The sequence below is a fragment of the Anthonomus grandis genome, chromosome 8 (assembly GCF_022605725.1).
Source record: "Anthonomus grandis grandis chromosome 8, icAntGran1.3, whole genome shotgun sequence".
NCBI lineage: Eukaryota > Metazoa > Arthropoda > Insecta > Coleoptera > Curculionidae > Anthonomus > Anthonomus grandis.
Window position 1 is genome coordinate 22,142,763 of NC_065553.1, and position 26,294 is coordinate 22,169,056.

General features: G+C 33.3%; 1 protein-coding gene across 2 annotated transcripts in view; it reads right to left on the minus strand.

Annotated features, from left to right (window-relative positions):
• The window catches only part of LOC126739283 (LIM/homeobox protein Awh), a 98,883-nt gene that overhangs the window by 8,732 nt on the left and 63,857 nt on the right, over positions 1 to 26,294 (minus strand). For both annotated transcript variants that reach the window (XM_050444904.1, XM_050444902.1), the window contains exon 2: positions 7,376 to 7,557. In XM_050444904.1, coding sequence (XP_050300861.1) covers positions 7,376 to 7,557 — 182 coding nt within the window. The remainder of the gene's footprint in view (positions 1 to 7,375; positions 7,558 to 26,294) is intronic.

A 26,294-nucleotide genomic window follows, 5' to 3' on the forward strand; every position in this document is an offset into this window, starting at 1 on the left:
AGGACAAAATAAAAACTTTACCATTTTTCGATTTATTCATTTTGTAGTAAACAACAAAATTCATAATCTGAATGAAATAAAAATCACCGTCCCTATAAAAGGACACTCCTATTTGGAATGTGACAAAAATCTAGGATTGTGGGATTTGAAGAGCCCCTTTGAGGTCCCGGAAGAGTTCGAAGAAGTCATTAGGCATTCCCGCTCCAAACCATCGCCGTTTGTTGTAGTGAGTGTGTCAGAAAATATAATACTGGATTGGAAATCATTTTTAGACACAATATATTTACAAAAATGTTCATTTAAAATCCAGATTTTGAAGGAACTAGTGGCATCATCTGATAATAGCCGCCTTATCTACTACCGTTCAACATACATTGGACTAGTTTTGTCTGGATTAATACGAAAACGCTTTGACCGAAATTAAGCTTTAAGATGCGGAGAATTTTTGCTGCCCGTTCCAGTATACGACGGTAAGTTAAAAGAAAGTTTTAAATAAAAATGAGATGTATTAATTTTTGTAATTTTTTTACAGGTTCGTTACCAATTACAAAGGCTAAGTTTAACGACCTAATGAGCCTCATGAGGTTTTGCAGTACAAAAGCCGTGACACTTTTTCAAAACCTGGCTCATCTCTAACTTACTTTATAATAATATATTGATAAATAAACATTAAAAATTCCAAAAAATTAAATCTTCTTTTTTATTTCAAAAATAAAAGCAGCTGGTTTTTGTCGGTTTCAGGTGACATTGCTGCTTTTGTTCCTGCAAAACCCTGAGTGATTTTTTTGCAATAAAGCCGTATTTAGTTTTTCTAAACCAAAAAACCATAGTCATAATACTTTATAATAATATTAACCTCTGTTTTATGTAAACTACATGTTTATATTCGTTTTAGAAATAAAAATAATTGGTTTTGAACATTAAAATTCAATTTACTCTAATGTGAAAAGAAATGACATATCTGGTTTTTTCCCTGTACCCTTCAGATATGAAAATTAATTAATTTAATATAGGCTCTTTTTAAAACTTGTTCGCCTAATGGTAATCCGCATTACCATGTTAGCTAATAAGGAAGACCTAATATAAAACAATCAAGGCGATTCCCATCGAAAATTTTGACAGGTCCCATCAAAAATCCCAACTAGCAGATAATAAATGATAGTTTTTAATATTTGAACAGCCATGGGAACACACATGAAAAGAAGGTCAAATGAAGCGTATAGTACAATTTTTACCTTGAAAGTGGCACCATCGCGAAGATTGATGATGGATTCGAGTGGCACCACTGACATATTCAACAATATCGAGTGTGTGTAGGTTATTCTAAAAAAAATAGTAAATAGTTTTTTCTTTAATGTTCTTCAGTTATTGTTTGTTTTTTTTTTAAGTGAAACACAATGCGGGTATTGATAAGAAAGTGTTAAGGTCTTTACCTTGGATTACATGTTTTCGCAATAAAAGAAGATTGATCACGCTCGCAATCTAACACCGCATACGCGAATCCAAAAGGGACGAAAAAAAAACAGACAAAAGCCGAACATAACCATCGTCCAATTAAAAACACCCACTTTGCGCGTTAATTGGAAGGCATATTTTAAGACTCGCCACCGGCTTCTGATACTGTTACCCGAAATTGAAGATCGCTGTAACCGGTGGCCGGTTGGTCTTGTAGCCCCCAGTCTCTTTAGAATAAAAATTACTAAATTAGGCCTCTCATTAAAAGATACAACGCGCGATTGCGTAGGCATGGAGGTACCGGAGGAGAACCCCGGGATTTATCGCCTTGTAGACGTTTAATTGTTTTGCTTTTTTTCGGTATTCGGTGTGTCGCGATGACTGGTTTATATCTCTTATTTTAGAATTAATTTAAATGCGCATAATAAATTAAAACTACGTATAAAAGGTGAATGCTTTGAAGTCGGTAAGCATATGCGTTCCTCTCTGATCGTAATTTTTAAATTTTCACGTAGTTCTTAGTTCTACGTAATTGTCACTTTAAAAATAAATGTTGGCATCCCTGACGTTTAATACAGCATTTGACGTCATCATCATCAGATACATCATTAGTCTCCTCTGTTTTCTCTTTTACTTTGTTAATGTTTGGCGTATTGTCTGTCATATTGACAGTTGCCAGGCATTTATGAGTGAAGACAAGGTATGAATATTATATAAGAATCTTGAAAAAATGTCCATATTGGCATATTTTATCAAAGTATTGGCACATATTGATTTTTATTAAAATTCGTATCTGTCCTCTTAAGCTACTAGACCTATTACATTTAAATATTTTCTAATTTAAAGTGTATACCCAAGAGCATTCGTTTCTTAATATTTAATACAAATTTAATAAATAAAGGCTTTACAAAAGAACCCATATTAAAATTTTATCAAAAATCCCATGGACAAAAGTATTGGCACACATGTTTACAAAGTGTTTAAAAATAGGTGCCTTGTATGTGAGAATTTTGAAGCAGTTTTTTTACATTCTTTAACAGAATATTTATATGAAGTAAAATATTTCTTTAGGTTTAGTGCTTATTTTAAGTTGCAAAGGCCAAGAAACGACGGAATCCGAGCGAAAAATAATTGTACAGCAGCGAAAAGAGGGTAAATCGTATTCAGCGATTGCCCAAATTGTGAAGAAAAGTCGATTTGCTGTGCGTAGTGTCTTAAAAAGGTTTGAAACTGCAGAAAATTTCAAAAATAAGCCTAGAACTGGACGTCCGCCAAAGTTAACGGAGAGGCAAGAAAGAAAAATTGTGAATAAAATTAAGCAAAATCCTCGAACTAGCGCTTCTGAAATTGCGGCTATATTGACAGAAGAAGATAGCATTAACGTGAGCTCAAAAACAGTACGAAGAGTTCTTCATAGGGCTGGATATAGTGCCAGAGTAGCTCGGAATAAACCATTTATTAATAAGGTTAACCAAAAAAAGCGTCTTGAATTTGCGAATGCACACTCTCATCAAGATAATATATTTTGGGACAAAGTAATATTCTCTGATGAAAGTAAATTCAACATTTTTCATTCAGATGGGAAAGTGACTATATGGAGGAAGCCCAATTGTGAATTAGATGCACAAAATCTGCATAAGACTGTGAAACATGGTGGTGGTAGTGTACTAGTGTGGGGCTGTATGTCATCGGGAGGGGTCGGAAAGCTGGTTTTTATAAATGGTATGATGGACAAAAATGTATATTTAAATATTCTAAAAAAAAACTTAAGAGCTAATGCGGAAAAACTTAATTTGGCAAATGATTATTACTTTCAACAGGACAACGATCCGAAACATACAGCCTATATAGTCAAGCAGTGGATTGCGTTTAATGTCCCTCATACTTTAAATACACCTCCTCAATCTCCAGATGTCAACCCGATCGAAAATCTTTAGAGTAAGCTAGGAAAATGAATAAGGAAACACCATATTTCCTGTAAGGAAGAGCTTAAACGTGTTTTGCTGCAAGAATGGAATAGTTTTGAGCCCTCTTATACTCAAAAGATGGTCCATTCAATGAAAAGGAGACTCACTCATATTATAAAAAGAAAAGGAGGTCCTACAAAATATTACAACTGGGATTAAATTTTATTTTTATTTGGTGTGCCAATAGTTATGTCCATTTTAAGTAGAATGTAATTTTTATTTTTTTGTTATGCTCTCGTTATGCTTAAGGAAATCTTTTTTATTTTTCATTATTATTATTGTACTAAATCTTTTAAATGTTTTTAGTTAGATAGTTATTATTGGGTTACATAAATATAGTAAACATTAATAAATTACTTTATAAAATTATGGTGTGCCAATACTTTTGTCCCTCACTGTATGAATTAAGATAAACTATGAATATTATGAAGGAATCGTACAAAAATTCCATTTTTGGTTTATATTCTAAAATAATGTTCAGCAAGAACGTCCTATAAATAATCTTTAAATTTGAACTAAATTCAATGAAAATCAAAATGTTGTCCCCATATCAGCATTTGTCCCCATAAAATTAAGTTTTGGCATCATTGACGTTTAATATACGATTTTACAGGCGTCCTTTCTTACTTTGTCTCAGTTTGACGTATTTTCTATCATGTTGACAACGCACAGGCATTGATGAGTTAAGACAAATTATGAGTATTATATCAAAATTGTAGAAAAATCCAGTAGTAGTAGGTTAAATCACTATTTAACGCACTGCGTGTCATATTGACACCTAAAATATAACAAGAGCGCAAAAAATTCATTTGTTACCATAAAAGTAAATATTGGCTCCATAAAATACGATTTTACGAGTTTCCTCGCTTACGTTGTCTATATTTGACGAATCGTCTTATCATGTCGACAACTGACATTTATGATTTAAGGGAATCGTACAAAAATATCATTATTAGCTTTTTTAAAATGAATTCGTGCAAGAAACGTTTCTTAAATAAGCTTTAAATTTTAGTCAATTAAAATCAAAATAAAGCATTTGTCACCATAAACGCAAATTTTGGCATTATAAAATACAATTTTACAGGCCTCCTTTTTTCCTTTGCCTATGTTTGACGTATTATTGGTCATGTTGACAACTGACAGGCATTTATGAGCTACGACAAATTATGAGTATTCATAAATGTCATTATTGGCATTTTTACAATGAATTTAAGAAAGAAACGTTCCACAAATAAGCTTTTAATTTAAACTAATCTTAATTTAAATCAAAATAGAGCATTTGTCACCATAAAAGTAAATTTTGGCTTCATTAACATTTAATATACGATTTTAGTGGCCTCCTCAATTACTTTGTTGAAGTTTGACACATTGTCTGTCATGTTGACAGCTGACAGGTATGTATAAGTTGAGACAAATGATGAGTCATGAGTTTTATATAAAATTGTACAAGAATGTCGAATGTCGTTATTGGTATTTTTACAATGAATTCAAGCAACACTTTACCAATAATCTTTAAATTTAAACTAAATTAATGAAAATCAATATAGAGCATTTGTCACCATCAAAGTAAATTTTGACTTCATTGACGTTTAATATCTATAGTTTGAATATTGAAATTAAAAATAACGAAAAACCTATTTATCGAATAAAAATACCTAATTTGAACGAACGTTTTGATAGTTAATGTATTGCCTGTCACATTGACAGCTGACATGCATTTACGAGTTGAGACCAATTATAAGTATTATATAGGAATAGTCCAAAAATGTCATTATTGGCATTTTCACACTAAATTTAAGCAAGAACCCTCTTACTTGTAGGAAAAGTCTAAAGTAAATGATAATCAAAATAGAGAATTTGTTACCATATAAAGATATTGAATATCCGATTTTACGAGCCTCCCTTCTTACTTTGTCTAAGTTTGACGTTAGGTCTGTCACGTTGACAACTGACAGGCATGTATGAGTTTTATGTAGGAATAGTATAAAAATGTCAATATTTTGCATTTGTTTAATTCATTATTCATTAAAGAACTGTCCTACAAATAAGCTTTAAAGTCAATGAAAATCAAAATAGAGAATTTGTCACCATAAAAAGAAATTTTATCTTTTTTGACATTTAATATCCGATTTTACGATCCTCCTCTTTTACTCTATCTAAATTTGACGTATGGTTTGTCACGTTGACAGCTGACAGGCTTATATGAGTTGAGATAAGTTAAGAGTATTATGTAGGAATAGTACAAAAATGTCATTATCAAAAAATTCTAGCAAGAATCCTACAAATAAGCTTTAAATTTAAACTAGAGTCAATGAACATATTACAGCTTGCCACCATAAAATAAGTTTGGCTGCACTGACATTAAATATGGAATTTTAAGAGCCTCCTTTGATATTTTGTTTATCTTAGACGTATCATATGTTACAATGACCATTGACAGGGTTCAATTAAGTAAGATAAGTTATGAGTATTATTAAGGAATGGTCCAAAAAACGTTCAACAACATCTCTTCGCGAATGATTTTCACAAATACTCTCACAAGAAGACAAAGTCAGGTTAGATAATTAAAAGCCATTTGCCAAATAAAGAGTCTATTGATTTTTGTTACTACACCTATTGACTTGAAATAAATCCGGAATTGATTTATTGAACAGTAACATTCATTTATTAGACAAAAGTACACGATTTAGAAATATTGTACTTTATATCAAATTTTAATTCGCCATGAAATTACCCATCATCATTTTAAAATTGAATTACATCAACGTCAGTTTCACTTAATTAATTTTCCCCATAAAAACAGCTGTTTTACTTTAAGTAACAAAATACTATAAATTATTTTTATAAATGTTAAAAAAAATACCTATTTTACCACACACATATTGGTATATCTTTGTATCTATACATACTCTCTCGCATATATGTGAAGGTATTGTTCCACTATGACACTGCGTTTCTGTGATTCCATTTGTCATCCCTCGGAGACAACGCAATGACATTTGACCACATCATCTTCCATAGATTATTCAAGATTTTTTTTCGATTGTTTATATCTGCCTCCCTCTTTTAGGTTTATTGATACAGGTTTCCCTTGGTAATAAGAAAAAGATGCTGAGACCCAACAATATCATCAACGTGACGTCACATCATTAAACGACATTTATATCTAGAACTAGCGATAAGTGAAATTTGAAAGAAGTACAAAACTAACTGTAAATGTCAACTAGAGATAGCAGAGAATAGTCATGCTTCTATAGTCCAATACTGCAATAAACACTCCACTTCCTTCATACAGAAATAAGAAAATTTGATGTGTCATATACATGAACATGACAAGAGGTACCGTCAACATACCTACAAAATATTTAGCTAAAACAAAGGGTTCTCGATATCATAACGTCGGATCTTGATATTTGTTGTTGTTGCAGATAGCGATGACGTAGCGGAACACGATGGTGGCGGTTCCTTTGATAAGCCGCCAAGACCTCCGGGATAATTTTTTTCTCCATTCTCTGTTTGTTCACAAGAACAATGGCAGCGCCATCTACGCGTGAGAGACCGTTTTGGTATGACGACGGTACGACCCGTACGCGATAGAGTGATCGATCATTTTTTCTGGGTACTATTTGCGATTGTGGGATTTGATTAAATGGCAGCGGTCGGGTTATTGTTTTTCTGCTTTTATCGGAAGAATTAGCGCGGAAGAGATTGATATACCCGAAGAATTTAAGAATAGTTTGTTGGTTGCGGAACAGCTCTCCTAAGTGACCTACTTATTTTCATCGTTTCCAATTGGGTTGAAATTGACAAGGTTAAAATTTAACAAGCTTCAAGACAACCTCACTTTCAAGCTATAAGAAAATCAATAAAATATGAATTAAATATTATTAATAAATATTGAATCACCCTTTTTTTTCTTTTTTTTTCACATATTTTTAATGTGTAGTACTTACTTGGCGTAGTCAGCTTTACAATAAATCGCCCTATCCCGTATAAAACAAGATGGTTGCCGGTCAAGCTGTAACTGACAGACGCAGCAGCGTAAACAACGCGCGTGCCACGTCCTTCCGGATACTTCAAGGAGAAATTTGTCACTTATGGGGTCCCCACAGGCCGAACAAAGTCGGTATTCAGTCTGAAAATTAAAAACAACGCCAAAATTAAAAAAAACAAATCCAGTTATTTTCTTTTGACAGCTGTCAATGTCATTATTGTCAAAAAGTGACTTGCGGTCGGGGGCTAATGACTATAAATGATCCGCGTGTATAAGTCGAGTAAATCTATCTCAATTTACAGTTTATTCCAAAAGATAACATTTATAATAAAACATAATATTCAGTTCAAAAAATAAAACAAAAAATTATGAAATTCAAAGAAGGTTTGGCTTTCTTTACCCTTCATGACCATATGTGACGGGGAGCTTTCAAGCTTACGAGCATTGTCACTACTGTCAAAAAGTGACGTTGGGTCAATGTTGCTAACATTGGCGATTTAAGGATACACTACCGCTGAAAAGTATTTGCCCACATATGACTGTTTTAAAGTTATAACTAAAAATAATAAACCCATCAGTTATTCTTATGAAACGGTTTATTTATAACAAAATGAATATAAACAATACATTTTTCAATTATAATTAAATTAAAGAAAATCAAATTTTGGATTCATTTACATGTCCGCCTCGATTTTTAATAACAGCTTCACAGAGTTTTGGTAGTCTTATAATTAATTTGTCCAGAGTTTCCTGAGGTATCTTGTGCCACTCTTCTTGGATGATCCTCCACAAGTCTTCTTTTGATGTGGGGCATGATTTTCGCACTTGTCTATCCAGTTCATCCCACAGTAATTTGATAGGATTGAGGTCCGGTGATGGTGGGGGCCATACCTTACCTTTCAGAAGATGTGGCCTTTGTAATTGACCTAAATATTGTTTGCACAATTTCGACGTGTGCTTGGGGTCATTGTCATGTTGAAAGATGAAGTTTTCCCCAAATATTCGAGTACCAGAAGGAAGTACATTTTCACTTAAAATTGTTTTGTAACCCTCTTTTCGAAAAATTCCCTCTATTCTAATTAGATCGCCTACTGCAGATCCTGCGAAACAACCCCACACCATCACTGAACCACCACCGTGTTTAACTGAGGCCACCGTACAGTTCTCAGCGACCCTTTCATTGGCATAACGGCGAACAAAAACTCGCCTCTTCGTTCCAAAAACCTCGAATTTCGACTCGTCACTCCAGAGAACTTTCTTCCAGTCGTCAATAGTCCATTCGTTGTGTGATTGGGCCCACTTAAGTCTTTTCTTCTTACTAACAACCTTCTAAACGTCCTTTAAGACCAGCATTATAAAGTCGCCGTTTTACTGTCGAAACACTGACCGCTTTTTTACGCTCTTTGTTAATTTTTGCTGTGATTTCAGGGGAGGTAAGGCGTCTATTGCGTTTGCTTGTAATTATAATATTTAAATCCTCCTTTGAACTTGTTGCCTTTGGCCTTCCCGATCGAGGTTTGTTGCCAATAGTCCCTCTTCTGGTGAATTTCCTAACATTATAATCGACAGTCCGCCTTGGAATTCCCAAATCCGTCAAAATTTGACGGTTAGTCTTTCCAGCCTTATGAAGTCCAATGATAATACCTTTCGTTTCTACCGAAAACTCTTTTGTTTTAGCCATTTTAAAGAATGTTGAAAAACCAGCAAAGAAACGGTGACAATCGTCAATAAGCAAGCGAAATTATTTACCAATGTTACACAAAATCAATTCTTGCAGACTAAACACCTTTAAATGTTTCAAATTTCATCGGAAACGAGCTGTAAACAGATTAGTTTTTTAGAAGAAGTGCATATTTTCACTACATTATTTGTTATTTGCAAGACTATTTTTAAATACTCAGTGTTTTTCAACGAACCATAGTTGATAGGTATGCTGTTTAAGCATATATGCAATTTACAAAAGAGACACGATCTAAATATAGGTATAAAGATAAGATTTTTGTATCTAAATTAAAATATTAAAAAGAATACATGGTGGGTAAATACTTTTGAGCGGTAGTGTAGATCTACCGGTTTTGAAACTAATTAACCGATTTTTTGAGCCATCTGATTTCGATATTTTTAATATAGAATTTTATTTTACCCGTATAAAGTTGTTTTGCTTATTTATATTAGTATTTTTTAATTTAATCAAGTTTATTTTCAAACTACCGGTATTTTAGTTAGATGGTTATCAACACTGCATGAGGCGTCTGGCGTAACTAGTGCTCGTCATTGTTGGTATAATAATAGAAATAGCATAGAAACAAACAACCCAAAAAAATTAAAACTTTGTTAAATATCACGTTTTAAATTATACTAAAATATCAAATTTTAAAAGACCGGACCAATAGAAAAATATTTTATATAGTCACTCGACGTGATGAAATAAGCCTTATAAATTTCTTAAGCATCTATTTTTGACAATTAATGTATAAGTGGAGTGAGATGGAATGGATGGAACTTGGAGAGCATTATAAGGATAAATGTCAAAATTGACTACTTCTAGAACATATTTTACGAGGCTAAAAAGGCATTTTATCATCTTATAACTGCATAGATGAAAAGTCCAAATGTTCTTCTATAGGTAGTCGCCCTGTTCAGATACTAAGGCTTTTTTATTAACAATTTTTTGATCAAATTCTAAGCCAAGTGCTAAGCTAATAGACAACTGATTGTTGACGTATCAAGCTGGCGTGGTTATGATAATAATATAAATAAGATTCCGTATTCCTTGTATCTGTAATTTTGTAAAATCTCTTTTTTTTTAAATCAAAGCCTTAAGCCAACAACGATTTTAATCCATTATTACATATATCGCACGTCCCAAAAAATCCGTTAAGGCGTAATGACGCATAAACAAGCGTCCTATTGTGCTGCGGTCTCGTCTACACCATAAACCATGTAAAGGGGGCCCCATCATCCGTCCATGGGTGATATTTTGTATCCGAGAACGACTCGGAGACCCATATAGTATTCGGTTGACACCTTATGCCCATTCATTGTTCCCGTCCCGGCCCACTCTATTATTTCGCACTTTTGAACATATTGACTTTTACAAGGGTGTGAGCCAACCTCAACCTCTTATGATGGATATTTATCGTGTATGATATCGGAGAGGGATCGCGCGTTTATTGATATGGGGTATAGCACCGGTATACATATACATGCACCATAAATTAATGTTTTGTATTTATCAGTATAGGTGCAAGGCGTAACGTGTACATTAAACTCTCTGGATTTGAGAGAAAAAAGATACAGATTAAAAGGTTAAATTTACTTGTTACTTGAGTATCCTTAATGCAAAACTCAGTAATCGACAAAAAATGCGAAAGTGATTTTATTTGACATTTCAACAGACTACAATGATATCTAAACGATATACTACAAAATTAACTGCAAAAGTGCTATTTAAAGTATAAAAAAGACGTTTACTTCTCGATAATAAATGCAAAACTCTGTATTTAAAATCGTCGCTCAGATGCAAAACTGGGTAGTTGCAATCAACAAATAAGAGCGCATAAAACACCTGTAACTGCACAAACATCACATGTTATTTTCAGTTTGTTGCTATAATTGATAGTGTAAACATTATCTTGCAGTTCTAAGCCATGAATTTGTTAATTTGCGATTATAAGTCTTAAAATAAAATTTACTACTGTGAGAATGAACTAGGAAACGCGAAATCAATAAGGAAAACTGGAACAGAAGAAAGATGCAAGTTAAAAGATAAATGCACCATTTGATTTTTCAAAAAATAATCAATAAATATACATAATAATATGCAAACATTTTAAATAATAGTAATAATAACAATAATAAATTTAGCCCTGCAAAACAATAAATATAAAAGACAAATTTATTTTTACAAATTATTCTAGTAATGATCATTTTTAAATTCAGAGACAAGCCACATGATTTACCTCAATACCCTAATTATATTTACAGTAAAAAACCAGTGTTTTTGTGTCCGAGATTTAGCATAAGAGACATTCAAAGCTTCCACACCGTACTGGATTTACACTAGGGGCAGTCGGGGCAAGTGCCCAGGGCGGCAGAATTTTGAGGGGCGCCAAATCTCAAGAAAGAAAATAAAATATTTTCAACGGTTATACTTATAAATTACCATGAGGAATGTTTACATGTCAAATATTAAAAGTAAAATTTGCTTTAATGAAGTAATTGCGAAGATATCATCGAACAGTTCGCAACACAAAAAGTCAGACGCGTCTTTCGATGAAAACGACACGCTCATATACATCTTTAGATTTCTATAGCTGTCAGATCGTTTTTCGAAACAGTCAATAATATTTTCATTGTCTACATGATCAAACAAGTCTGTAATTAAAAATCCGTCTCCATTTTGCAATTGTATTAAATAACAGAACATTTTACATCTTTCAATTCTTAATAAAAAGTATTTTTCTGCTGTTATTTTATATATTTTTTGTCTTAACCTCCCTTCGTGATAAAAAAAAAGACGAAAGCAAATTATATTTAATTTGATACAAATTAATTTTTAAAATAAGGATTTTACTAGTATTTCAATATGATAGCGTTGATTGAATATTTTCCAAATATTCAATCAACGATGATAGTTTTAGATAATATGCAATCTAATATTCAAATTGACCAGCAACAAATAACAAACCTCAGCATACGAATTTACCTACCCTAACTTCGTGAGCTAAAATCACCTAAAAAAAAAGGGCGGCATTTTTCACAGTACCCAGGGCGGCATTTTTTGTAAATCCGGGCCTGCTTTCACATGTCACTATATTCAAATGTTGACAAGGTAAAACAAGACATTTTTGTGCTACAATTTTGTGAGGGTTCGAAACTTAAAAGATCACTAAGAAATCATCATAGACTATCCATAAAATATTTTGTGCCAACAATAACTAAGAAAGAATTTAGTAAAAAGGAAAAATTAAGTCTATTATTTTTCATCACTATTAATGCATGATTTAAATCGTTTACATAAATCGAAAGAACTTGGATAGACTCATCTACCAAACATGTTCTTAAGTACATTTGCCTTTCCTGAAAAATTACTTTAGTTGCAAATGTCGAGTTTTGCATTTAGTGTACTCACTTGCCGGTAATTAAAACTATCCTACCTTTAATAGTTTTTGAATTATTTGCTTTTTATTAACCCCTAACCACTATTGACGGGGTCAAATTGACCCAGAGACGCCTTTAAACTGAAATTTCCCCCTCCAATTTTGTAACTTGGGGGCAAGGCTTCACGACTTTGTCTAGCGCGCGTGTTTACTTTTAGTAGCACATTAACTACGTACATTATAGAAAATGACGATTTTTGGCAGGACCTCGAAAATGTGGATGAAACTAATGAATTCACGGATGATGAAAATGGAGCCAATGTGCCCTTGGAAATTGCTGAGAATGAACAGGACGCTCTTAGAAAAATTTTGGAGGATGGAGATAAAAGCGATGATTCTGAAGAGGACTGCGAGCTATTTAGTGAACATGATTCTCTGAGTGAGGCTTCTGGGGTTTCTGGCAATGATGATTCTGAGGAAGATCAACCTCTAATTAATTTTACGTCTTGGGTTGGAAAGGATGGAACAAAAGGAGCAGCAACACGTGGAAGAGCAGCAGCTCATAACATTATTTACACTAAACCAGGTTTGAAGGGCTTTGCATTGTCCAATCCACCCAAGTCACCTAAGTCAGCATGGAACTTACTTATAAATGATAAGATCCTAAAGATAAAATTTTTTGTAAATTTACAAATATAAAAATTGGACTGTGTCAGGCCAAATATAAAAGTTTCAAAAGACGTAGGGCTGCCAGAAGAAAATTTCAGCCAACGTTTATTGCCAAAACAAGTGAAGATGAGCTAAAAGCATTTTTTGGTTTGTTATATCTTCAAGGCTTATTCAATTCTGGTCATGAGGATCTAAGGTCAATGTGGTGTACTGATGGAACAGGAAGAGACATTTTTAGAGCTACAATGAGCCTTGCAAGATTTTCTTTTTTGCTTTGTTGTTTACGCTTTGATGATTTACAAACCAGGAAGGAAAGGATTAAATTGGACAAACTGGCGCCGATTTCAGAAGTTTTTAATACATTTGTGGATAACGCATGGGAAATGTATAAGCCTGGCGATAATGTTACCCTGGATGAGATTTTGGTACCCTTTAGGGGTAGATGCGGATTCCGTATGTACATCCCTAGTAAACCAGCTAAGTATGGCTTGAAAGTATAAATTCTGGCGGATTCAAAGACCCACTATATGTTGAACGCCGAAGTATATACAGGTGCCCAAATTGGAGATCAGGTCCCTAAAGAAAAACGTTTTTCGAATCCTTCGGAGGTTGTGCTTCGTTTGACAAAGCACATAATGGGTACCAACCGCAATGTAACCGCTGACAACTGGTACCCTTCAATTGAGATAGTAGATGAGCTGCTGAATAATAAGCTTACTTATGTAGGCACTCTAAAAAAAAATAAACGTCAAATACCACCAGAATTTCAACCCAGCCGTAAGCGACAACCTAAAAGTTCACTGTTTGGTTTTCCTCCGGCGATTACCATGGTATCATTTGTTCCAAAAACTAATAAAGCAGTTATATTAGTATCAAGTATGTACCACGATAATAAGATAAATGAAATTTCATTGAAACCAGATATAATCGAGTACTACAATGGGACTAAAGCAGGGGTTGATGCTCTTGACGAAAAATGCGCAAATTATTCTGCTTCGCGCAGAACAAGAGGTTGGCCAATGGCATTATTTCATGCAATATTAAATATTGCTGGAATTAATAGTTATGTTTTATATAACTGTGCATCTAATGAAACAAAAATTACGCGCTATGACTTTCTAAAGCGGCTAGGAGTATCGTTATGCAAGCCGTTCGTCATAAAAAGACTAGGAATTACAAAGGTACCTCGAAAGGTTCGAGAAATGGCCTCCAATATATTTCACACTTCGATTCCAGAACCTCCTGTGCCACTCACTGATAGAACAACGTCCAAGCGAAAAAGATGTGCCATATGCCTATGGTCAAAGGACCGAAAAACAAATGCTGTTTGCAATAATTGTAAAAAGCCTATTTGTCAACAATGTGCAGTAAAAGTTTGGACTAACTGCACTAAGTAAGTTTTTTTGTGTTAAAATATTTTTGTTTTTATGTTAGAAAATACGTTGTAAGTTTCGTTACCTTTTTTTGAATAAATAATAGAGTGGGTCATACTGACCCATCAATAGTTGTTGCGATTTTTTTTTTTGGAATAGTTGTTAAGGGTTAAACAACATTGCTAAGTTGCTAAGTTGGCTGTGATTGACAAAGGCGCGTAAACATGATTGAATATAGTGCTAAATTACCTTGTGACTTGGCTTGGAATTTCGTTAAAAATTACTTAAATTAAAGATCTTTAATGCATAAACAATATTTATAAAACCGTTGGGGTGTCACTCCGTGTAAATATAAATTAGTAAAACCCATTTTTTGAGCCTCAAAAATGGCCGATTTGGATATCTAATTTTTTCAAATCATTGTTCGTCTTACTCCCACCCGCTTGTGTCAAAGTCAACCCGCTTAATTGACAAACGAATATAACAGTTATTCTTAGGTTATTTCTAATATTAAAGTTTTTTTTACCTAATGAGTTAGACAAAGATAAACTTATGATGAAACTGATATGTCTGACGGCAACGAGTACATTATTATTTGAAAATTCTTAACTTTTGGAGAGGATTGTGGGATAGGTAATAATCTTCTTTTATGTTATTTCTCTGTTCTTCCAACATCCATATTTAGCTATAAACATTTATGTTATGACATCCATGTCATCCATATGTTTTGCCTCAAGTTTCTTATTTTCTGTCTTATTTCTCCTGTTACTCTTCTTTTTTTATTTTGATTTGTTTGATTAACCTTACTTATTACCTGCCGGTAATTAAACGTATCCTTCCTAGCTTTAGTGCCTAAACAGTATTTCTACTTAAAAAACAACTGTTAGGGTGCCTATCAATGTAAGTATAAATTGGTAAAATGTCTTTTTTGTGCCATGAAACGTGATTTAAAAATGGCCGATTTTGAGGTCTAATTTTTTTTTTAATCGTTGTCCCTCTCACTCCCACCCGTACAATTGTCAAACAAATTGATTTGTAATTTAATATTATATTGTATTTAATATTTTGGGTTTTGGGATTTATTTGGCAAATTAATAATGAATTTTGAGTTTTACTTTGGGGTGTAATTGTAAATATAAATAATACGCATTATATTAATTTTGTGCGTTTTTTTGAATGCCTAATAAGTGAGACAAGAATTAACTTATGAAGAGACTGAAATTAAGGCCTTAACCCCTAGAATGCCAATGGGTTCTCCATATTTTTGATCTTCTCAATGCACTGAAACTATCCAAAATATTATCCCATTAACAACTTTTACAAATGGCTTATCTTCTTTAAGAACCATCATTAAGTTTGCCTCTTATTTTCTACTTCGTTCTTTTTCTTCTTCTTACTATTTCTCTGTTCCTCTAACGTCCGATGTAACTTTTTTCTCAACTTTCTTGTTTTCTGTCTTATTCCTCCTGTTAGGTACTCTTTATCCCAAGTATCGAAAATCGAGACAATTATCAGATTACAAGAAAACAAGGATTCCAAGAAGACCGTTCAGACCTTAAAAGATAATATAAAGAATAAGGTTATAGAAAGAATTTTCAAAAATATTAGACATATTAAGCGTGGAGGAGGTGTAATAGAAAGCCATAGCAAAGAACAGCAAACAAAACTAACCAAAGCCCTCGGAAATAGTTGTATTTTTTTAAAAATAAGGATTATATGATGATATTCTACAAAAACATACAACTATATTATCCCAAACATAAGATTGTTGAAGAAAGCAATATTTAAAATGCTGCTAACATTGAACCATATACACTGTTCATTAATATTTTGAAAGGGTAAATAGATTGTAGAGTTTTCCTATATATGTTAATAATGTATTTTTGTGTATGACACTATTTCATTTTATGTACAAACATAATTCTGAAATAAAGATTGTTTATTATTATTATTATTATTATTATTATTAAAAGACTCAAATTTACCATGCATTATTACTGTTGTATTGTCCATCCATATAAATTTAATTTGTTAAAATGCCTTTTTTGTGACAAAACCAAAGGCTATCTTTATAGTTCTAGCTATAACTAAAAAAATTCTCTATACAAATAATAAAAATAACTTTTTTTGCCAGAGCAACGGTCAGTAGGATATGGAGGTTGATAATCTATTCTCTTTACTGCCATTTTTTTGTGACCCTGTATGCTATCCTTGTAAATATTTCCTATATGATAGGACTTATGGTTCAAACTATATTAAGTAAAATTGCAGCTAAGAAAATTCCCTATAAACATCGCATTAAATAAATTTCTCATCAGAGCAGCGGCTTACAAGATATAGACAACCAAACCTTTAAACAGTAGAATATTGAATGTGATTACGAAACTATAACAATGTAAACCATAAAATTTTCGGTTACAATCAGAAGTCCATTAAATATTGTGACCAGAAAGACCATATAGCTACGTAGGTACATAAAGACCCATCGATAAATGTTAATCAATCAACCGCCACTCCGGCTCGCACAATGCGGCGATTTTATCAAGATCCTGTGATTAAGTGTATTCAAGACGATCGAAAGAAAGATCTTGTTGGGGTACTGGCCACAATGCGGTGCTCTATGAAAGCATCATAATAAAAAAATTTTTTTTTTTTTGATCGGCAGTACCACACGCGCGCCGGTATGTAACCTTTTGACATTCTCTCGTGTGTATGGTGCCTGTGAGCATGTACGAGGAACTAATGTCTGATTTTCAACGAATTTTTAATTCATAAAACAGCGCACAGAAAAAAAATGTCCATCAATCATCGATTCTTCGGCCTGAAGAATGAAATGCAGGCGCATTATTTAGCATTAATGCAAAACGGTGGGAAGTCAGTCGACGAAGTGCAACACGCAGCAGTTGGCCTTATAATGTTAATTAACCAATTTATTGCTTCGTACCTAAATTAACTGCTTAAAATATCGCCCTCGACGTTGTCTTATAATAAGTTACTTAACCATTAAAAGTAGAAGAAAATAAAATATAATATTGTTGTTCAAAAAAGAAGGGGAGGAGTAGGAATAGAAAACAAGTTAAGGTCAGAGTTATAATGAAGCATTAGAGGAATAAGTAGAAAGGATTGAACAAAAGCAAGAGACAAACTTATTGTTGATTGGTTAAAAGCCTTACTAACCTATCTCAGAAACTATCAGAAGTACGAAATTTTAAATAGTTTCATTGGATTTAGAAGTTCAATAATATGGAAAAATCGTTGGCAAGACCTTAAATTTCCCTCAATCGCCTTCAAAACTTAAGAATTATCTGTTTAAAATATACTTGTCGCCGTCTGACATCATTTTCGCCTTAAATTTATTCTTGCCTAGCTCAGTACATACAAAGAAAAGAATAAAAACATTAATTAATTTATTCTTACTATTTATATTTACAATTACACGCTAACACGAAATTTGAAATTCAATAATAATATGCCAAATAAATCGCAAAACCCAAAATATTTAATTTAAAAGCTTTTATATTAGTAACCTTAAAATAACCGTCATATTTGTTTAACAACTAGCATACCAGTGGGAGTGAGATGGACAATGAATTAAAAAAAAAATAGACGCCAAAATCGGCCATTTTTGAGACACGTTTTATAGCACAAAAAAGGGATTTCACTAATTTGTATTCTTGAACGGTTCGTCTAACATGGATGTTCTGTTTAGGCACAAAAGATCTTTAATTTAAGTAATTACTAACTTTCGGTACCATGATGCCTATGGTATTGGTCCAACTGAAGTTGAAGCAGATCTGTCAGCCTTCAGGTCCTTCTTCTCATCAGAAAAGCTGCTACGCCTTAAAACAATCAGAGAGAGTCATAGCAATTATTATTCTGGTGGATCTCCCGCCAGGAATAAAAATTTTTTAATGACTTGACGCGAACAGAGGATCAAGCACCCTCTGAAATACTGGACAATGGCAAGCTTAGTATTTTCTCTCTAAATATTCAGTCCTTAAGACATAAAACTAATGATTTATTTCTTTTACTAGAAGAGCTTCATTTTCCAGAAATCGTTGCCATAATTGAACATTAGTTGCATGTTGATGAGCCTGTGGTGGTGGATAATTACACTACAGTTGCCAGATTTGATAGAACAAATGGAGGAACTACATGGAGTGTACATACCTGATGCTGACGTAAATGTTTTTTCCAAAAAATACTAAGCTTGCTTGAGTCTCTGCCGTTAAAAAGCAAACTTATTTTATGTGGCGACGTAAACATTGATTTTTCCAGTGTATGTGCTGCTCAAGAATCTCTCCAGTCCATTTTCGACTCTTTTGGCATAATCATGCACATTAAATCACCTACCAGAATAATTAAAACCAGCTCTAGTACAATAGATTATGTCGTATGTTCCTTTGAGCCAGATTTATTTTTCAGTACTGTCTTAAGCTCAGGTTTCTCAGACCATGAAGCAGTGTTAACAAAGTTTTCCATAACTAAATCTAAAAGTAAAAATGTTCCACGCAAATTAGGCCGTATTTTCTGGGATAAAAATTTTTTACATTTTAGACACCTTTGTCAATCTGGAAGACTGGAATATTCTCTCTGACGACGTTAATTCAGAATTCTCTAGATTTGTAACGCTATCTAGTCTTTCTCACAAATGCTTTCCTTTGGGACCTCTTAAAAAAAAGCAACATAACCCCTGGTCTACCCAAGGCTTGTGTCCATCTGCTAAGAACATGCGCTTATTATCTCATCTTAAGAAATTTTCAGACAGCCCTTTTTTCATGAATACGTAATACTTTACAAAAAGATTTATCAGAGAGCTTTAAAAGCCGCCAAGGATATTTACTATAAAAGGAGTCTGGCTAAATCTAAAAATGTGGCTAAGGAAACATGGTCGATTGTTAATGCTTTGAGAAATAAGCCTTCTTTGTCGAATACTATCTCCACTTCATCTGAGAACCTTAATAATTATTTTGTAAATGTGGCAAATAATTTAATGAGTACTATAACTCCTTCCCATGATCCACTTTCATATCTTCCCACTGCAAATGAGAATTTCCACAGTTTTTTCTTTACGCCCGTAGTGTTACTAGAGCTTTGCAGTTCAATTAGGGAAATCAAAAACAAAGGCTCTTCTGGAATTGATGGACTTATTCTCAAAATGTTTTCAAATCTGCCCGAATGTATATTATGTCATCTTATTACTCTAATTAATCAGTCTTTTCAAAAAAGTGTTTTTCCTAACTGCCTTAAGATGGCGATAATAATTCCACTACATAAAGGAGAAGACAAAGATTAGTCTTCCAACTATCGCCCTATCGCTCTCATTACTCTATCATTTTTGCTAAAATATAAAATACTTACTTCCCATCAATTTGGATTTTTAAATAACAAATGCACAAATGATGCTATGTTTTCGCTTTTTAATAATGTATACTCTAGCTTAAACAACCAACACCCTACAGCAACAATTATGATTGTGTTAATCATGACATCTTATTAAAAAAGTTGCAATATTACGGGTTCAGAGGAGCGCCTTTTGAATGGTTCAAGTCGTATCTCAATAACAGAAGTCAAGCTGTGAGAATTGATTCGTCTATGTCTTCTTGCAAGCCAATACAAAGTGGAGTGCCTCAAGGTTCCGTACTTGGCCCTATTTTGTTTCTTATCTTCATCAATGACATTGCTAATCTAAATATTAACGGTAAAGTCTGTCTATTTGCTGATGATACTAGTTTTACCTGGAGTAATCCGGATATTTCTACACTTCATAGAACCGTATCAAGTGATTTAACTACTATCAAATCATGGTGCGACTCTAATCTCCTTTGTCTCAACATTTCCAAAACTAAAATGTTGTCCTATAAAAATACCTTGCAATCTTTTGTACTTGGTAACGCAACAATTGACGAAGTTGATTCTGTAAAGTTGTGTCCCATTTTAACTGTTGACAACTCGTTAAAATGGGACACACATATTGACTCTTTATCAAGAAAATGAAGTTCCGCTTGTTTTGCGTTAAGATCAATTTCTAAGGAGCTTAGCCTGTCTACTTCTAGAACAGTTTATTTTGCCCTTTTTGAATCGCACCTTCGATACGCCCTTCCATTCTGGGGTACATGTAGTGCAACTCAATTTGACCGTATTTTTACACTACAAAAGAGAGCTTTACGTTATACACTGAGACTTAAATACAGAAGTCATTGCCAGCATTTCTTCAAAAATTTTCAAATATTAACTCTTCCATCTTTATTCATATTTGAGTCCGTTTGTCTAATACGCAAACACGGTTCAGCATCTGATAGGCCTTCCCATAGTTATCCACTTAGAAACACGGAACATGATCTATACCTGCCTACTTCACATTCAGAGTTGGTCAAAAGTTCCATATTATATAATGCAAAAAAAATGCACAATCATCTGCCATTGGAAATTAAATCCATCACATCTTTTTTGCATTTCGTAAAGCATTAAAAGCATTCTTACTGGAGAGAGCTTTTTACACAGTTAACGTTTTTTTTGTAATCATTGTTTTGAAATTTCGCACTAGCTGATTATGTATTTTTACTATCTGTACATGTTTAGGTATACTGCTTTGTGTAGCTATTTTAGGATTTTTTATAATTTTTTATTTTTTTAAACATTTTTTACATTTTTTTTTAACATAGAGAGATTTTTTAATGATTTTTTTTTGACGTTGTATACATTAAATTGTATATTTTATAATAATATTATAATCACAATATAAATTAGCCCGATTTTAATCATTTGATTGACGATGATGCGCCTTTCTCAATCAGAGGCACCTTAGCAATAATGCATGGTAAATTAATAGGGTTTTTTAGGTTATGTTGTTCAAAAAAAGGTAAAAATATAAATAACTCAAAAACTATTAAAGGTAAGATAGAATAGGTTTATTTACAGGTAAGTGTGATGAGTTAGTTAATCCGTTACCAAGTCATGTGAATTCACCTTTAGTATCGTACGCTTGATACTCGATTATACGTACTGCCAAGTATCAATTATTATCGGAGGGGAAGTTGAATTGACATGTGCTTATTACAAATTATGTTAAACTGAGAAGTTTTTAGTTATTAAAGAGCTTTGTTTTGGTTCCTGTTAGAATCGTTCTAGAATTGTTTTGCACATGCGCAGATTGTTTTATGCGTTTTGGTTAAATTAGAATTGATTCCGAATTGAAAGTTTGGTGTTTTGGTTTTTTTTTGGACCGGTTCAGAATTGTCCTAGAATCGTCCAAAAATCCCTGCTCGAGAGTAGGGATCAATTCAGAATCAGGCAGTTCGCACATGCGCAAAAAATATATCCTTACAATTTTACTCGACTTCACCAAATTTGAGAAGAAGAAGAAGAAGAAGAAGTAAATAAGTTATTTTTTATGCTTTGTTAATGTTTATTATTTTTCTTGTAGATAGATTTCACTTAACTTAAGAATTGTCTATTGATTTTTTTTTAAATCTATTGACATTTTTATTCCAGTCCTAATGTTTAAAAAAATATAAAGATCCAAAACCAAAGCAATAAGCAATATTCAAAATTTCAAAACAAGTTGTATTTAGTAAATAAACAATCAGAATCAGCTGTTTACTGTCAGTGCGTCAAGCGTTCGGGTTCCATACCACGCAGAATTGAAACGGGAGCGATTCCGGATTTTACTTTACGGCGCAACGAGTTTTGCGCAGTTCTAGAATCATCCCAAAATCGGAACCAAAACAAAGCTTAAATTGTCTCAGTTACTTACTAGCGTTTTATTTACTTAAAGACTAAAGTACGACAAGAAGATAAAGAACAAAAACAAGAGACAAACTTATTAATGGTTCTTGAAGAATATAAAAAATATGAAAAGTGATTAATGGGCTTATACTAACCTATCTCAGGAACCATTAGTAGTACGACATTTTGGATGGTTTCATTGGATTTAGAAAGTCAAGAATATGACCGTAAAAACCGTTGGGATTGTAAGGGCTTAACCCTTAATTTTTCCACAACCCTCTCCAAAAGTTAAGCATTTTATGATAAAAATATACCCTATCTGAAATTGTCCCTATCTAACTTATTACGTACTAAAAGAAACGTTAAATTATGCTTACTATTTATATTTACAATTACACCCCAAAATAAAATTCGAAGTTCGAAAAGTCAAAATATTTTATTTAAACACTCTTATACCTATTACAAATAACCTAAAAATACCCGGCAATTTAATTGACAATTAACATATGAATGGGAGTGAGATCGACAACGATTTAAAAAAAACAGACTTCAAAATCGGCCATTTTTGAGGCACAAAAAATACATTTTACCAATTTATATTTATATGGATGTACACCCCAACGGTTCGTTTTCCCTCTAAATTTTACTGCTTTTGAGAAATATCAAAGAAAACCAAGTAACGTTCCTGTCAAAAGTATGCTATTATAATTAAAATGTTCTCCAGATTGCCATGACTCGTTAATAAATGAAAATAAAATATGTACATTAGTGCCGCCATTTTGACATTATTGTGTGGCCTACTGCGTTCGCGCATATTATGACGTAATACTTATGTTTGTTGTCTTGACTACCAAATTAAAAATGGCGGATGGGCGGAACCATTTCAGATTGAAAACAAAATGGCCGCCTGGAAGGGTGATTTTGACTTAACCCTTTGAGGCCGGATTTATTTTTTTTTTAACTTTTGGTGAAAATTTTTGTTTTGCTCAATTAATTAAAGATTATTTAATATGTTTTTAATATTAAATCTTTTTTTTGCATATGAGTTAGTTACAATGAGGTGTGCTCACTGTAAGGACCCTAGGCAGATAAACAAAAAAAAATTGGCAAAAACTAATTTTTTATTGCTAGAAAAATACATTGATTAATAAAAAAAATGTATTTGGTATGATATTGACAAGAGTCGTACCGACTTTCGTATGGTACAGTACGTTTGAAATGATTCACCGTTGCTGATGGCCGACCCCTTTTCGGTAAACCTTGTTCAGCTCTCACAAGTCCTAGGCCCACTGAAAGTCGAAAAAGTTTTAGCGAAAGTTGCGCATTGGAATCCGTTCTTTTTTGATACAATATGAATGCATTTACTAAGGATAAATCTATGAAATAGAAAAAAATTCTATGCCACCACTTTTTCGACTTTCGGTCAATAAATAGTTTTTTCCTCATAAAGAGTTTTTAGCATGTCCGTCTTATCCGTCTATCCACGTATCCCATATGCGCATTATATTTATTTTTCTTTACTAGTTCAAGACAAGTAACATCTTCGGCAGAACCATCTTTTTTTTGCGGGAAACTCATTGATTCTTACATGGATCCAGATAATTAGTTACAAAATGGACTGGCCTATTATCCATCCATTTCAAAAATGTCAACCCATCAGTGCTAACTCTCCAATCGAATTCACCCCTTGTTAACTGCTCGTCATCTAGTAGATCTATTGGTAGATTCTTTCGATCTTTTCTGACGGTACCGCAAGCGTAAATCAACTCAGTTTGCAGTTGTTTTTGCAGCTCGACCCAATTAAAATAATTGTCAAAATATATTTCGTACCCTTTTCCAACTAAGTTTTTCGTAAGGTCTCTAACAACTCTACCACCAAGAGACTTTTTGGTCATTTGACCTATTTTACCAGTGTAAATCTGAAATTGACATACGTATCCTGAATTTTCGGAACCAATCCAAACTTTATAGCCACGTTTTACTGGTTTCTTTGGCATATACTGTTTTAGGGAGCTTCGTCCTTTGAATCGGATCATCGACTCATCAATAGCTTGATGTTGACTTGGTTTCAAAGCATTTTTATATGTATCAGATAATACATCTAACAAAGGCCGTAATTTGTAAAGCAGCTTATCAAAGTTTTGGTGATCACGGCCAGGCTGTACAGAGTTGTCGTTTAGGTGCAGGTTGGCTAAGATCCATGAAAACCTGTCTCTTGACATTATTGAACTTATGAATGGATCTTTCATTTCCAATCGTGAGGACCAGTAATCCTTGTTGCTGGGTAGCTTTTTTATGCCCATTATCAAATTTATTGCAATAAAACCCTTTATTTCTTTTACATTAGTAGGCGTAAATGCATGACTATTACCTCCGTTTCTTTGCAAGGCATACTATAAGTTAGTTTGAAAAGCTATGTGGTCTAACAGATGCTCAGGAAATATATGCAAAAACATGTCGGTAGGGGTTTCTATATCGGTGGGAATGTTTGGTCCTATTTCTTCTCCAAATTCTTTAAAATTTCGAACACAGTGTGAGTTGGAGTTAGTCCAAATAGGTTTTTTGCGAATTTCCTTGGCTCGTATTAGTGACAAAGGTAGCTCATCCTCACTGCTCCATTCGGCTAAGTCTTGGGACAAAGTATCATTCCCAAATATAATAGGCATATTTTCTATGTCAAACAAATCAATTGCTGGCGACGCCGCTGCCGTTGGGCCTACTATTTCTGCGTCCCCTTCAATCTCATCTTCACTAACATCTCCTAGCTCGCTAATGTTGTCACAAGGAATTTTTTCCAAATAATCATACAGGTCATTGGAGTTGAGATTTATAAGCTTGTTATAAAATTTATCTGTAAATAAAAATAAAATTCTATCAAAAAACCGTTAAAAAAATACTCATGAAATTTTGAGAAAATTTTTGAGAAAATTTTTTGCCTAAGAGACTGGTGTCACCGCCCTGAGCACACCATATATTTTCTATAAAACTAATACCTTTTTCTCAAAATTGCATTCTAGCGATAACATAAATATCATCCTAGATATTTTATTTCTAATATGAAAGCAAATCTTACCACTTATGGTCCCAAAAACTGCTCTAACAACCAAAAAACAGAGAAACTTGTTACCACAACAATACCACGTGCGAACACTAATATGCAAACTGTCCAAATAATACTCGACTCTTATTGACGCTTAAATTTAGAGGAGCGACACGCTTCCGCATACGTCATCAATGATATCTTCGCTGTAAGCACACCAGGACCGTCAGTAAAAATTAATTTGTAAGTGTCCTCACCGCAAGCACACTAGCACACAAAGGGTGCTAGGTATCATAGAAAACTTCTAATGTAGATAATCGGAATCGAGCATTCTGTTTCCAAATTTCCGATGTGTATTTAAATGTATGATTAATAACTGTAGCTCCTGAGAATTATAATAGCCCTTAAAAAGGCAAATCCTCTTGTGGCCCTAAATAACAGTAATTCCCGCTCTCGACTCGATCTCTACACGTACAGAACAGGAAGCGGGGTGCGCCTTTATAATTTCCCCGCTAATCCTGCGATAAATATCAGGATTATCGACAACACTCGAAGAGTTATTCGCTGTAAAGAAATTCGTACTGGATTATAAAGAATATCGACAGGATTAAATGTATCGAGCGGGTTCTTAATGAAAAATGACTTTTGACTCGTTTTTTTTTTCATTACACGCGTTTTTAATATAAATGTTGTGCAGGTAGAGTCCCTAATAGCATTTTGAGAGACTAGGTTTCATGGAGATTTAAAATAAGTGTTAGTGTATTGATATGTATTAAATATTACGAATAGTTGGCACAAAATTTAATTTATCAGAAAATTAACCCGTTTTGATGAGCGATGAGCGATTTGAAACTATCACGATTTTATGTTTCGCAAGTTGAAAATCAAATAGAAAATAAGAAAATCTAATGTGTCGTTTTTTTGGTTTCGATGAACTTCGCGCCGATTCGGTGAAAGATTTGATTA